The 16,941-nt window shown below is 36.5% G+C and overlaps 1 protein-coding gene across 8 annotated transcripts in view; it reads left to right on the top strand.

Moving 5' to 3' along the window:
- LOC127880896 (arginine-glutamic acid dipeptide repeats protein-like) overlaps positions 1-11,302 on the top strand; it is a 162,078-nt gene extending 150,776 nt beyond the window's left edge. For all 8 annotated transcript variants that reach the window (XM_052428373.1, XM_052428372.1, XM_052428374.1 and 5 more), the window contains 2 exons: positions 3,563-3,726; positions 5,771-11,302. In XM_052428373.1, the coding sequence (XP_052284333.1) occupies positions 3,563-3,726; positions 5,771-5,854 (248 nt within the window). In that variant the 3' untranslated portion in view covers positions 5,855-11,302. The remainder of the gene's footprint in view (positions 1-3,562; positions 3,727-5,770) is intronic.
- Positions 11,303-16,941: the final 5,639 nt, after the last annotated feature.

Here is a 16,941-nt window from a genome sequence, read left to right as displayed (position 1 = left end):
ACCTGAGCGATAGCTCGAGGTGAGCTATTGTGATCACTCAGCGTCCGGCATCCCTAGGTCATGGGACAAAAGAATTGTTAAAAAAAATTTGATCGCATAACCAAGATGGCCGCCATGACCATATATGGTAAAAACCTTGAAAAATCTTCTTGTCAGAAACCGCTCATCAGATTTTCAAAAAATTTCACAGGGATGACCTTTGAAGGCTCCCCTGAAAAAGTTGTTCAAAGAAATTTGATTCGTCAAAAAACATGGCCGCAGGAGCTCGTTGAACTTTGCATGTTTATTCGTTTTTGCCTATTTTGTGAAAACTTTAAAAAATCTTCCATATTTTTTGTCCGATCCTTTCCAAATTTGCACAGTGTCTTTATATCAATGAGGACACAAACCCTACAAAAAATGAGCATTATTGGTCTATGAAGTACAGAATTACCTCCCCTTGAATTGAGAAAATGGTGTTTATGCAATAAAGTCCAAATTTTCATCCAATTCTTTCCAAACTTGTAAGGATTTAGCATGGTTCAAACAAGGGAAACAACTACGGTTTATGCATGTTCTTTTTATTACAGAATTGCCTCCCTTTAATTCATTCAAAATCTTATTTTACAGCAGAGATTCCAAATCTGACCTGTAAATGAGCCCCATATTTACTGCCAGTGCTAGGTTACCTTTTCCCATTTGATCATTCTTAAGTATTGGTCTTGTAATGCTGCTACTGCTTCTGCTACTGCTACTATTACTACTACTACTACTACTACTACTACTACTACTACTACTACGACTACTACTACTACTACTACTACTACTACTTCTACTTCTACTACGACTACCACTACTACGACGACTACTACGACTACTACTACTACTACTACTACTACTACTACTACTACTAGTACTACTACTACTACTGCCACCACCATCACCATCACCACCACCACCACAACCACCACCACCACCACCACCACCTTCTTCTACTACTGCCACTACTACTACTACTTTACCACTACTACTACTACTACTACTACTACTACTACCACTACTACTACTACTACTACTACTACTACTACTACTACTACTACTACTTCTACTACTACTACTACTACTACTACTACTTCTACTACTACTTCTACTACTACTACTACTACTACTACTACTACAACTACTATTACTACTACTACTACTACTACTACTACTACTACTACTACTACTACTACTACTACTTCTACTATTACTACTACTACTACGCCACCACCACCACCACAACCACCACCACCACCATTCACAGTGACAACAAACGTATTCACACAATGGCTGCTACTACAACTTAAAGCCCATATAGGGGGGCATGCATGTTTTACAAACAGCCCTTGTTTCTATGGGATTTTAACCACAACTGTTCATGTTTATCTCCGACACATATTTTTAGGTCACCTGTAATGAAGTGACACGGTGAGCTTATGTGATCGTGTGATGTCCGGCGTCCGTTGTGCGTGCCTGCGTGTGTACGTGCGTCCGTCCGTCAACAATTTGTTTGTGTAGACAGTAGAGGTCACAGTTTGCATCCAATCTTGATGAAATTTGGTCAAAATGTTTATCTTGATGAAATCCGGTTTGGGATTGTATTTGGGTCATCTGGGGTCAAAAACAAGGTCACTAGGTCAAATAATAGAACAACCTTCTGTAGACAATAGAGGTCACAGTTTTCATCCAATCTTTATGAAATTTGGTCAGAATGTTTATCTTGATGAAATCTGGGTTGGGATTTTATTTGGTTCATCTGGGGTCAAAAACTAGGTCACTAGGTCAAATAATAGAAAAACCTTGTGTAGACATTAGAGATCACAGTTTTCATCTAACCTTTATGAAATTTGGTCAGAATTCTTGATGAAATCTGGGTGGGATTGTATTTGGGTCATCTGGGGTAAAAATCTAGGTCAAATAAATAGAAAAACCTTGTATTGACAATAGAGGTCACAGTTTTCATCCAATATTTATGAACTGTTGTCAGAATGTTTATCTTGATGAAATCTGGATTGGGATTGTATTTGGGTCATCTAGAGTCAGGAACTAGGTCACTAGGTCAAATCATAGAAAAACATTGTGTAGACAATAGAGGTCATAGTTTTCATCTGATCTTAATGAGTCAGGTGAGCGATTCAGGGCCATCATGGCCCTCTTGTTATTTTTTTTTTTCGCTTTTTTGGATGATAATGTAATAAATGTCCACAACACCACACTATACACCCCTCCCCCAGCCCCCCCGCCACCCAAATTTTTATATTTTTTTTTATTTTTTTTTTCTTTTAAGATCATCTCACAAATTACCACCACACCCTCACACTATAACCCACCCCCCCCCCCCCTCCAATTTTTTTTTTTTAAACGGTTATGTTTGAAATACCGTCCAACCATCGCACCCAAAAAATCCCCATCCCCCCCCCCCCCCCCCCCCCCCATTTTTTTTTTTATTTTTTTATTTTTTTCTCGCTTTTTTGGAAGATTAATGTAATAAATGTCCACAACCCCTCACTATATACCCCTCTTCACTCCACCCCTCCCTCCTTTGTGATTGAAAATGAGAGTCCCTTCACCTTTAAAAAGAAAATAGATGAGCGGTCTGCACCCGCAAGGCGGTGCTCTTGTTACATATTTCCATGACAAACACAAAACTATTTTCCAAGAATGGTATAACCATGTCCTAAAATTGTGCAAAGGATGTTGTCCAAAAAAATGGAATGGTATATAATCAGAATTTTCTGCATTTATCGAATGATGTTCCAAGAAAAAAAAAGAAGTATTTTTCAAAAATGTCATTAAGTACTATGTCCAAAAATAGAACAAAGTATATTCTAAAAAGAAAGGAATGTCAAATACATTTAATATGATTTCTTGAATTGTATGAGTACTGTTCACAGAAGAAAGGAAGGTCATACCCAATTCTTTCCTAAATTTGTCCAATGCATGTTCCTAGACATAAGGTCATAAAATGGGATATCCCACATTTGTATGAGTGAAAAAGGGGTTTAATTCATGTGCACAAAGTGTCGTCCCAGATAAGCCTGTGCGTACGACACTATGCTTTTATGATATTTTCATTAAAGAAAGTCTATTGTTAGCAAAAAGGCAGTTTTTAGCGGAAAATGTTGTCCCGATTACCCTGTGCAGACTGCACAGGCTAATTTGGGACAACACTTTATGCACGTGTATTAAACACACTTTTCACAGAGCACAACCCATATAAATAAATATTCTTTGGAAAAATCTTCATATACACAATAAACATGTAAAATTTCATTTAATTGCAAAAATAGTGCCTTATGAATAGATTTTAAAGCGTCAAATCTTGAATTCTCGCACTACCAGGTTCAGAACTGATGTAAAGTATTTAACCTTTACCAATCCATGTAAAATCTAAAATTTTCAATAAATCCTATAAAATACTAATTTTTACAAATAATGTTCTTTTACAAAATGATTCTTCAAGAAGCTAACATAATACTATTTCTTATAAAAAAATATATTTTCCAAAAATGGTATTTAATAAATTTTCCTAAAATTACAGGTGCAGATCCAATGTCGGGTGTTAACGGGGCCCAGACGGGAACACCCCCTGGCTCCCTGCCCATGGGCCTCCCTCCCGCCCACCTCATGGGGCGCACTGAACATGAGCTGCTACAGAGTGACCTCTACCGGCGCGCCTATCAGGACCCTGCCCTCGCTCAACAGGTAACCATGCCAACCAGGGTGTTGAGGGTAGAGTGTTGAACTATTTTATCTCCTGATTGCTTTGCACTACTCAATTTTTATTTTTAGCTCACCTGAGCATGTTTATGGTGAGCTTTTGTGAATGCCTTTTGTCCCTCGCGTGTCATGTGATTTCATCACTTGTCTTGTTTACACTCTAAAGGCCACATTTATTGTCCAATTTTCATGAAACTTGATCAGAGGATTTGTCCCAATGTTATCTTGAACAGATTCGCAAAAAGGTTCAAGTTGGTTAAAAAACATGGCCGCTAGGGGTCGGGGCATTTTTCGTTATATGGTTACAGTAAAACTGTGTTAACACTCTAGAAGTCAGATTTATGGTCAAATCTTCATGGAACTTCAAAAACTAGGTCACAGGGTCACTTAGTACATTTTACACATTGAGCATGGTGTCCGCTCTCTATTTCAAGTAAATTAAATTGATCCATACCACACTTGGTCAGAAGTTGTAACTAGATAATTTGTAGGTCAAGTTCGACAAGGGCCATGCCGGGTCAAAAACTAGGTCACGGGGTCACTTAGTGTGTTTTAAACCTCACCATGTTGTCCGCTCTCTTATTCAAGTAGTTTTTATCCAATCTTCACCAAAATTGGTCAGAAGTTGTATCTTGATAATGTCTAGGGCAAGTTTGAATATGGGTCATGCCGGGTCAAAAACAAGGTCATGGGGTCACTTAGTGCGTTTTAAACATCACAATGTTGTCCGCTCTCTAATTCAAGTAGTTTTCATCCAATCCTCTCCAAATTTGGTCACAAGTTTTATCTAAATGATCTCTAGGACAAGTTTGAACATGGGTATATACCGGGCCTAAAACTAGGCCACGGGGTCACTTAGTGTGTTTTGTAACATTCAGCATGGTGTCCTCTCTGTTATTCAAGTAGTTTACATCCGAATTCACCAAACTTGGTCAGAAGTTTTATGGAGATGATCTTAAGGCCAAGTTAGAACGTGGGCCTTTCTGGGTCAAAAACTAGGTCAAGGGGTCACTTAGTGCGTTTTAAAAATTGAGCATGGTGTCCTCTGTTTTTTGTGAAGACGACATGCAAAATATTATGTGTCAATGCAGCATGTGGGGGTATTCGTCACGTCTGTGACAAAGCTCTAGTTTGTGTCCGGAGCCATATCTTGAAAGTGCTTTGGGGGATTTCATTGAAACTTGGTACGAGTATATATATATGGATAAGAGGATGATGCACGCCAAATGGCATTGTACACCATTGGATAATAAAGGAGGTATGGCCCTTTGTATCTTGAAAAAATGCTTTTTTGAGTGTCAAATATAACACTTTTGTGTCCAGAAGCATATTGGCGGGAAATATCAATTCAACGAATTTGCTTGTTCTGTAAGGAATACACAGTTTTATATCCAGTGGAGATGTTAACTCTTTCCCTCTCAATTATGCATTTTGACTCATCATATTAAATTAAAGGCTTTTCTTAATAGATTAAAGTTTCAAAGGCTTTATTAACAACCTTAAGATAGTTATGGGAAGCAAACAGCATAAATCCTGAACAGACTGCAAGTTACTGGCAGACTGTACTGGTTTTATGCTGGTTGCGTATAGCAATTTTCACTTCGGCCTTCGCTTAACATGGTAGGCATTGTGTATAGGGTTGAGGGTTGTACTGTTGCGGAAAATATGGGCTTAATGCATGTGCGTAAAGTGTTGTGCCATAGTAGCCTGTGCAGTCCTTACAGGATAATCAAAGATAACACTTTCCATTTAAACTGAATTTTTGTTAAGAAGTGACTTTATTCAAATGAAGAAATCCATTATAGTGGAATGCGTTGTCCCTGGTTAGCCTGTGTAGACTGCACATGTTATCTGGGATGACACTTTATGCAAATGCATTTATCCCAGTTTTCTCAGAAAAATTCTTATTTAATCTATTTACTGCTATACATAGCATAAAATACAAAGAAAATTTGTTGGATTGGTGGAATATATATTTTATTTAGACAACCTTGTGAATTATCAATCTAGCATTTGTTTCTGCTTTCAGTTGCAGGCCCACCACGAGGCATTGCAGAGAATGGTGATGGACAGAGAACGGTTTGGGGCAGGTCACCTCCCCCCGCCCCACTGAGCAGTGGCCACACAGTGATCAGGGGAGGCAACTGATCAGGGCAGAAAACAGATCAGGGGAGGCAACTCACCAGGAGTTTCTGTCTCTTTGGCTAATGGTGTTAGGCTAAACAAGGGAGACAATTTGCAGATATGGCAAAGTTTAAGCCAAGGAAATCAACTTGTGATACACTCACTGTCTCTTATGGCTAATGGCTTGGGGCTTAACAAGGGAGAAATTGTGTGAATTACAGTGGAAAAATTGATACCAAGGGATGAAACTTGTGTGATGAACTCGCTGTATCTTATGTGGAAATCGTGTGTCAAACAAGGGAAAACAATTTGCAAAAGTACTGAGAACTTAAAGAAGAAGCCTAAGAACTCATTGTCCCAATATCTCATGGCCTGAGGCCAAACAAGAGGGAAAATTTGGGACTAATAATCTGAAAGAAAGGGAATAAGCAATGGTAAATGGTCAAATATGAGGGACAAGATATGAAAAATAAAATGGTGAGTTTATATCCAAGAAGGAAAAGTCTGAGATGTAATTGTTTCTGGCTTAGCAAGGTGGACCATTTGAAAATATTTGGCAATTTTGTAGCTAAGGAAGTGAACTAAGCAATTTTGTAACGAAGGACAGAAAAGGTTGTCTTTATGCAAAGCAGTGTAGTGTAACCTGGCCTAACTGTGAGCCCTGGTGTATGAATGCCAGTCTGTAGAGCCTAGCCACATGTTTTCTTTAGTGTGAGATCATATATACTTTTATTCTCACGGCTTACTTCCAATCTATTTTGTCCTGTTACAAATACACAAGTCTTGGTGCAATATATATTATTGATTCTTTTGTAAGGTAGATTGTCATTCATATAGACTGTGTGAATTTATCATATTATATGATTAATATATTTGATAAAAGTGTCAAAAGAAATTGCTATTGAGTGAAAACATATGACACTGTTCTGTAGCAAATAAAATACATGAACTGTTAGAGAATTGAACAAATATTTCTCAATCAATATTTTCACATAAACATTTATTTACGAATACCCACATTGTTTGAACTAAGGGGTACAGCAATCCTGCAACTATATAGTGTGGAGAGACCTTATATTGTGTCAAATAACAATCTAAACTGTATTTCATAGAAAATACATCTCATCATACGTACCATGCTAGCATGTAAAAAAACCTATGTTGCTATTTGTTAAGTGACAAATGAGTTGCATGTTGCAAAAAATTGGTCTTATAGGCAATATGCAATCACTGAAAAGTAACAGCACTTAAATTCTTGTACCTGATAATTTTTTCCAGAGCATTCATCATTTTGTATGCCCCCGGATCGATAGATGGGGGTATATTGTTTTGGGCCTGTCTGTCTGTCCCAAAACTTTAAGGTTCCCGTAAAGTTTTGCAATAACTTGTGAAATATTGAACATACAGTAGCAACTTGATATTTGGCATGCATGTGCATCTCATGGAGCTGAACATTTTGAGTGGTGAAAGGTCAAGGTCATCCTTCAAGGTCAAAGGTCAAACATTTAAAACTTAAATATATTAAAGTTTTGCAATAACTTTTGAAATATTTAACATAGCAACTTGATATTTGGCATGCATGTGTATCTCATGGAGCTGCACATTTTGAGTGGTGAAAGGTCTAGGTCAAGGTCATCCTTCAAGGTCAAAGGTAAAGAAAAAAAGCGGTGCATTAGGGGGCATAGTGTTTCTAACAAACACATCTCTTGTTTATATATATTAAAAATAATAATTTGACAGACTGTATTGATATTTAATCAGATCTGTTTCCATCTGTCTTCTTTTTTTAAATCCTGTGGAGAGTTTTCACACTGTTGTATGCAAGCAATGAGGTTCAAACAGTTCTGAAAATGCAATTACTATGTATTGTTATATATGAGCCTCACTCGGTGAAAAGGGGGTTTGATGAATGTACGTACAGTGTCTTCCCAGATTAGCCTGTGCAGTCTGCACAGGCTAATCAGAGACAACACATTCTGCTTTTTTGCAATTTTTTATTTCACGGAAGACTTTAGTTCACTAAAATCAAGTTAAGGCGGAAATTGTCAGCCCTGATAAGCCTGTGCAGACTGCACAGGCTAATCTGGGAAGACACTTTATGCACATGCATTAAGCCCCCTTTTCACAAAGCAAGGCTCATATTTAATTGTGACACATGCATGGTGTAGATATTGTTCACTCATTTGTGAAATTACCCTGAAGGATTTTGTACATAGTTGTTAATTATAAAAACAATTGTATGAACAGAACTAGGACATTTTGGCAGTTTATTAGGAGCCTTTGTCTGTTAAAATACATGTGTATTTACCATCATAGTATTATTGTAGCATGGTTTTGTAAGTATTGTATTGGTTCAAAGTTCTACACTTTGCAAAACCAAAGAAAAACTATAATTGCGTATATGCATTGGTACTTAATCATTACTTATTTAAACGTAAAGAATACAGCTATGTTTTGGATTTGTTATAATAATGTGTCTTCCGCGTATAAAAATGACATTCATAGTAAGGGGCAAATAATAAGCTATATCTGTGTGACATTTTAAACATTTAACTTTTCAACTGGCTTAACCCTTTCAGCGCTGGAACCGAATTTTAAAGGCCTTTGCAAACAGTTTGGATCCAGATGAGACACAACCGAACGTGGCGTCTCATTAGGATCCAAACTGTTTGCTATTCTGATAATATTCTTTGAAAAAAAATCAAAGAAAATGCTAATTTTTAAAATTCAGTAGACAAAATTTAAGCAGACGACAAATTTCCCAGCATGCAAAGGGTTAAAATAGCTATGTGTTATTCAAAATGGCGACATGTGTTACAAGATGGCTGAATCTGTGGTAAAAGCAACTATATGTCAGTGAGATCCCTGCTATCCTTGGCAGTCAAGAAATCCTAGATTTCAATAGCTACTGTTTCTATTTATCTAATTAGCAGGAGTTTATTGAAGAAAAGTAAATATTTTTACAGCACATCATTTATTTATAAAAAGGACAATACCATGAAATCTTGTATACATACATGAACTGACTGCAATTCAATTTTAAGTTAATTTTAGCCGTATACAAAATCTGTGTTGCATAGATTTATTTTGTAAATGACATATAATAGTACCCTTAAATATGAACAAGAATGTACTTTTGTTGTACATGAACCAATTAATATATTTTCTGTGTAAATTATGCAAAGGTTTTTGCTATTATGCATGCGCATATTAACTGGTTAACATGTTTCTAGTTTTGTATGCAAGAACACAGTCCCCCATTTGATTTTATCTTCTGTCACTCGATTTGATGACAGTGGGGGTGACAACAAGAGAGACAATGTTCAGGTGACAAACAAGATGGCGTTTAAATATCGCTCGCTTTCCAGCAATATCATTTTACAATTAATACTAGACATAAAGGGTATAAAACGTTGCATTTAGGTTTCGAAAATGCTCATAACTTCTATGTCGCTTCAAATTTATATTTGGTATGCATGTGTATGTGGAAAAAGCCTTTCCATACGCACACATTTTTTGACCCCTTTGACCTTGAACTTAGTGTCCTCGTTTAGGTTTTGAAAAATGCGTTTAGGTTTCGAAAAATGCTCCTAACTTCTATGAAAGCGTTTATCGGGGGCATATGTCATCCTATGGAGACAGCTTTTGTTACTAAGTCTTGAGTATGCATTATGAAACTTGTTCAACTATTTAAAAACAAAATGTGTATGTAACATAATATATAATATTCTTTTTCACTTGTATTGCTAAGTTATCTTCATCAATAAATAGTATGCAATATGTTGTGCAAAATATATGAACAAAACTTTGTTGTGTAACAGTGAATAAAATAAATCAAATCGTGTGTGACAGCTGAGGAGTTCCCCACTATGTGCAATTTGTTTTTAACCCTTTGAGCGCTGGAACCGGATTTTGAAGGCCTTTGCAAACAGTTTGGATCCAGATGAGACGCCACAGAATGTGGCGTCTCATCAGGATCCAAACTGTTTGCTATTCTGATAGTATTCTTTGAAAAAAATCGAAGAAAATGCTGATTTTAGAAATTCAGCAGACGACATTTTAGCAGACGACAAATTTCCCAGCATGCAAAGGGTTAAGGATTTTTCATAACATTCTTGATCTTTCTTTTCAATTGAAATGAACAAAATGCATTCTATAGATTTAAGTATTTAAAATACACATGCACACACACTTGACATTGTTTAGAAATTTATGAACACTACATTATGAACATTTAGTGCAATATGTGTTAATGATACAAATTTGCTATCAAATCAGTGATCAATATTTTTGTGTTGTTTGTAAATTTTTCATATTTATCATATTTTAAGAATGATTTATGATCAGTATTATCAACAGTAAAATAATGTAGATTTTTAAGGAAAATAAACAACTATTATTTATGTAAGAAAATAAGGTACAGATTTATATCATTGAATATGGGGATGGAACAATCTTAAATAGCATGTTTTGGGTTGGGTAGGGTACTGTAGGGTGGGATATGTGGGGAAAATAAGCTGTGGGTAGGTAAAGTGGGATAGGTAGGGTAAAGTAGTGTGGGGTTGGTAAGGTGGACTGGGGTAAAGTGGGATGGGCGTTGGTAAGGTGGGATAGGTAGGATGGGGTGCGGTAAAGTAGGGTGGGCATAGGTAAGGTGGGATAGGTGGGGTAAAGAAGCTGGGGGTAGGAAATGTAGGGTGGGGGGTAATGAAGCTGGGGGTAGGTAATGTAGGGTGGGCTGGGTGGTTGTATGGTTAATGTGGGTTGCAATAAGATGGGATGTGGTAAGGTAGGGTATGTTAAATAAGGGTGGGGGAGGCGAGGGATGACTGGCGGTAGGGTGGGATTTTGTTTCCATGTACTCTATTGATCTCAGCTTTCACAGGACAATATTTTAAAGTGATTTGTACATGTGTTTTTCTCTGGTGGAAGAAAGGCACTGCAAAACAGACTTATGTTTCCAAATTGATTTTGTTTATATCTTTCACACTTTGCTGATTCATTTGTGGTCATTCAAACTTTCTTTTGAAGTACGTAAGTACAAATGATTCAGTAGCAAATCTGGGATAAACTTGTTTTTGTATTAATTGATTCAGAAGCTTGTTCACAGTACTAATTTTCTATGAATTGAAAATGTTCTAATTAGAGCGTTATTGTATTGTTTAAATGTACTTACAAAATATCTTGTTGCTTTATACAAGTGCATGTATATGTATGTATTTTATTTATGAAAATGTGTTTTGTAATATTTTTCATTTGCATGACAGTGTGCTATCATAAAACTTTAGATCCTTTTTATTACATGTTATATTATTCCACTCTTTTGTTTCCTGTGTACATAGTAGGTATTTTCTAAGTGTATCTTTTTGTTGTCATTTGCAGAAAAAACATTTATATATTCTTTCAAACTGAAAGAGAATAAAAACAAGTGAAATAAGACATGTGTTTCTTGTACACTCTGTTGATAAGTTTTACTTTAATTAAGCAACATCTACAAAAAGAAAGACATGGAATTGATCCTTTTGATTAAAGTGCAATCATGGATTTGCTAGCTTAATTAATTTTAAAAAAAAGCCTAATTTGAAATAGCTATATGGATTTGTTTCTTTAATTAATAAAACATACATTAAATCATTGCTTTACTGAGGTATAACTTACTGTGCATGTATTCAGTGCTATTAACCTGCACAACCTTACCATATGTGGTATGGATTCATTTAATACTTTGAACTACACGAATATTACATTGGCAAGTTCACAGATTGAGCTTTTAGAAATAATTTTCTTAAATGAAATAAGTAAATGCATGATTCTATAATACTCCACTTTAAAAGAAAAGTCTTATGGAAATCCTGATGCAGACTTGTTGGACGGTAGGCTGCAGCTAGGGACTAATTTTTCGGAGAGTTACTTTGTCCAGCATAAATGGATAGTCAGATAACTTGCCATAAGTGATCAGCATTTTGAAATAGAGTATAGCTTGCATGAACCAGGGCCAAGGTCAAAATTCATGGTCATTTGAAGAAAATTACTTTTCCTCAGAATTGACCACTCGCCAGCTGTCAATCAAACGTACTGATCAATCAGATTTGTTTATTGCGGCCACATGGTCCGACAAACAAAGACTGTCGGCATAATGGAATAAGCGTTTTATGAAAACACAACTTGGCGGAGCTATCACGTATTTCGCGACTGGTCAATTCATTTATCCAGCAGTTGTAAATTTTCAAATATCCTTTTACCACTTAGATATGTATATCTACATGTTTGTAGTCCCTTAGAAAGTTAAATTTAATTAAAGACCTTTCTTACTAGATTCAAGTTTTAAAGGCTTCATTTCCAACCTTAAGATACTGATGAGCAGCAAACGGCATTAAACCTGAACAGACTGCGAGTTACCCGCAGGCTGTTCTGGTTTTATGCTGTTTGCACATGGTCATTTTCACTTGGCTTCTGAGTGGGAAAGGGTTAACAACTAAGTGACCACCATGATGGGACTGATGTTGGCAAACAAAGGTCAATATCAAGGTCACATTTCAAAGACAAAGGTCAAATTAAGGAAATTAGTACCGAAAATTGACGGCGCAGGTCTCTTAAGGCAAAGTTCAATGTCGCATATCACAGTCAAAAGTCAAAACAAGTTCTTTAGGAAAATAAGGATTTTAAAATTATTGTAGTAGATACAAACACAGGAGGCTGGAACGCTGTTTGGATAGTATAATAAAGTGTATCACACTATATATATATATATAATCCCAACAGCGTTCCAGCCCCCTGTGGATACAAACATAGTGAAAGGCACAAATTTCTATGCTAAGATCAAGGTCTTTGGTTAATTTACTAATGAACAATCCCTTTTTACTTTTTCCATAGCAAAACATGGAAGGCTTTTCAAATGATAAAAACACTAATATTTCTTGATTGATTTATGACCCATGAAACATAAATGAGTCTTATTCCAAATGCAGCCAGAGAAGCTCCGACCCAGCCTGCACATTCACACAGTCCAGTGAGAAGCTATCTTGTCCATTTATGAGAACGTTTTATCATACCACCGCATTGATATCTGCCTGATATAATGTTGCCTGATATATTTTTATGCCCCCCCCCCCCCCCTCGGTAGGGTGGCATATAGCAGTTGAACTGTCTGTCAGTCGGTATGTCAGTCTGTCCATCCCTCCGAAAAAAAAACTAACGTTGGCCATAACTTTTGCAATATTGAAGATAGCAACTTGATATTTGGCATGCATGTGTATCTCATGAAGCTGCACATTTTGAGCAGTGAAAGTTCAAGGTCAAGGTCATCCTTCAAGGTGAAAAAAAAAAATTATTTCAAAGCGGCGCAGTAGGGGGCATTGTGTTTCTGACGAACACATCTCTTGTTTTATATCATGGTCAACAGTCATGTGAGGAGGAGGGCCATATTACTCTGAATCTATGAAGTAATCTTTTTTTATAAAATTGAATCAGATTCAACCAAAACAAACAATTTGATACCAATATGTAATATATTTTAAACACAAAATGCAACACAAACATCAAAATACATTTATTAACAAATATTAATCACGCGTGCTCATGATGTCATTATTAACATGTCAAACGACAAGTCATATTCTTTCCTGCTAAAATTGCAGTTTTTTGCGATTATTTCATTAATTTTTAGCCGGATTTTTTTCGAAAAAATCTCGGCTTATAGATTGATGTTGTCGGGCGGGCGGGGGGGGCGGGCGGGCGGGCGGGGTGGCGGCGTGCTCGAAAATGTTAAAGTTCTTATTTCATGGTATAACTTTGGTATGCTTGGACCTAGAGTCTTCAAACTTGACATGAAGGTTGGCCAGGATTAACAGATGACCACTGGTCATTTCAAGGTCATTCATTTCAAGGTCAAGGTCACTGTGACCTTCAATATAAAAAATGTTAAAGTTGTTATAACTTTGGTATGCTTGGACCTAGAGTCTTGAAACTTGACATGAAGGTTGGCCATAACTAGTTAGTAACCACTGGTCATTTCAAGGTCATTCATTTGAAGGTCAAGGTCACTGTGACCTTGAATGTAAAAATGTTAAAGTTCTTATTTCATGGTATAACTTTGGTATGCTTGGACCTAGAGTCTTCAAACTTGACATGAAGGTTGGCCAGGATTAACAGATGACCACTGGTCATTTCAAGGTCATTCATTTGAAGGTGAAGGTCACTGTGACCTTCAATATAAAAATGTTAAAGTTGTTATAACTTTGGTATGCTTGGACCTAGAGTCTTGAAACTTGACATGAAGGTTGGCCAGAACTAGTAAGTAACCACTGGACATTTCAAGGTCATTCATTTGAAGGTCAAGGTCACTGTGACCTTGAATGTAAAAATGTTAAAGTTGTTATAACTTTGGTATGCTTGGACCTAGAGTCTTGAAACTTGACATGAAGGTTGGCCAGAACTAGTAAGTAACCACTGGACATTTCAAGGTCATTCATTTGAAGGTCAAGGTCACTGTGACCTTGAATGTAAAAATGTTAAAGTTCTTATTTCATGTTATAACTTTGGTATGCTTGTACCTAGAGTCTTCAAACTTGAAATAAAGATTGGCCAGTACTAGAAGATGACCACTGGTCATTTCAATGTCATTCATTTGAAGGTCAAGGTCACTGTGACCTTAAATGTTAAAATGTTAAAATTGTTATAACTTTGGTATGCTTGGACATAGAGTCTTCAAACTTGACATGAAGGTTTGCAAGCACACTTAGATGACCACTGGTCATTTCAAGGTCATTCATTCTAAGGTCAAGGTCACTGTGACCTTGAATGTAAAAATGTTAAAGTTCTTATAACTTTGGTAGGTAAAAATGTTAAATGTCAATTCAAGTTCATATTTGTGACCTTAAATGTTATTGTTGTTCATGTATATGCATGCATTCAAAACATAACACAAGGTTTGCTCATGCCTTGAAAAGTACTTACATTTCATTTTGACCTTTGAACAATATTTCAGTAATTTAAGTATTGCATTGACAAAAACACGAAAGGTACTTTCCTGTCATTTAAATCAAAAATCCGGCTTCAATGCGGTCATCTCCGACCGCGGAACTCTTGTTTTAATCTGGGACGAAGAGGTATGATAAACAGAAAAACAGATTACTGCCTGATCTTTTTTTAATATATCAGGCTCTGCAGGAATAAAATAACGGCTCGGCAAGCCTCGCCATAATATTATTCTTAGCCTTTCCTGATATAATATAAAAAGATCAGGCAGTAAACTGTTATTCTCTAAAAACCTTGCTAAGTTTATAGTGGACAGCAAAGCTCCTGATCACACTCGGGATTAGGCAGGCTTGGCTCAAGCTATGCTGGCTGCTTTTATCATAAGACACATTTTCCCATCACTCCCTCATATTGATGAGACCATGAACAAGACCCCCTCGCCACAAATAACACACGAGTAAGTTAACCCTTTGCATGCTGGGAAATTTGTCTTCTGCTAAAATGTTGTCTGCTGAATTTCTAAAATTAGCATTTTCTTCGATTTTTTTCAAAGAATACTATCAGAATAGCAAACAGTTTGGATCCTGATGAGACGCCACATTCTGAGGCGTCTCATCTGGATCCAAACTGTTTGCAAAGGCCTTCAACATTCGGTTCCCGCACTGAAAGGGTTAAGAGCACCAAACTTAAGAGCAAGGCTCCCATGCCAAAGACCAAGGTTACAATTGTTGAATTTCAAAGATCAAATATAACTTAATCAATTATATCATATACATTCTCAACACTTTGCCGAGAGCATAACTAAAACAAGCAGGTTGAATTTAAAGTAACTTCATCGAAATGATACATATGATTGGCTACAGCGTTGAACACAAAACCCACACCCCTATCTCAAAGGTCAAGGTCACGATTGAATGTCATTAATCAGCACTGGAGAAAAGCTTTAACCCTTTCAGGGCTGGAACCGAATTTTAAAGGCCTTTGCAAACAGTTTGGATCCAGATGAGATGCCACAGAACGTGGCGTCTCATTAGGATCCAAACTGTTTGCTATTCTGATAGTATTCTTTGGAAAAAAATCAAAGAAAACGCTAATTTTAGAAATTCAGCAGACGACATTTTAGCAGGCGCCAAATTTCCCAGCATGCTAAGGGTTAACCAGCTTGGATGGATTTTCAATAAATTTGGCTGAAAAGAGAAGCCTTGATGTGCTGGAGTGTTGGGACATTACAACCACCCAAATTTAAATGTTAAAATTAAAAATCATTTGTCAACGAGACAAAATCATACCATTATGTTATTTTCCCAGAGCCAAACTGACCATTATAGGCGAATTACACTGCACAAATGGCAAATAGTGGGCATTGACATGTGACTCATAGGATACTGACCATAGGTCAAGGTCAAAGTTCAAATTGAAAGGTCAGGACTATATTCAAGGTTAAACTAAGTCTAGAATGAATGAATTTTCAAATAACTAAGATACGGTCAAGGTCACCATTAAATGCCAAAGGTAAATAAACGAAATCAACCAATAACACTTTGTCCGAATCATAACTTTGTCCATCATAGATGGATTTCCAAATATTTTAGCAGAAGCGACAGGCATTTGTTGTTGTAGTGTCGCGCAGAAACCTTAAGTTATGTTTACAATTCAAGGTGGAAAATATTGCATAGAGCAAAATTGATGTATTTAATAACCTTGCAGAAGTGACATGCATACTAGAAGACGCATGGGCCTACTCAGTTCCTAAGGAAGATCAAGGTAACAATGCAAGGTAAAAGATACAAAATCTATTGAAACTTGTTCTTATCTTAATGTTTTCAGCAATTGTCACTGCTTTAAGATTGTCAAACACATGATGGTATTATTTAAAAATAAATAATTCAACAGCAGCATATTGTCACTATTTCCTTACCAGTTCGCAGTCTTAAAACAATGTTTATGTAACAGCTTGCATAATTCTTACACATGGTAACAGAACTGTTGTCATTATTACATGCAGGAATAGTCATCATATTTTGTTATCTCTTCCAGTGCTAGAACCGAATTTTGAAGGCCTTTGCAAACAGTTTGGATCCAGATGAGACACCACATAAC

This window comes from Dreissena polymorpha, chromosome 5 (genome assembly GCF_020536995.1).
Source record: "Dreissena polymorpha isolate Duluth1 chromosome 5, UMN_Dpol_1.0, whole genome shotgun sequence".
Taxonomy (NCBI): domain Eukaryota; kingdom Metazoa; phylum Mollusca; class Bivalvia; order Myida; family Dreissenidae; genus Dreissena; species Dreissena polymorpha.
The sequence above is the reverse complement of the archived record's forward strand: the minus strand, read 5'-3'. Positions and strand labels throughout refer to the sequence as shown.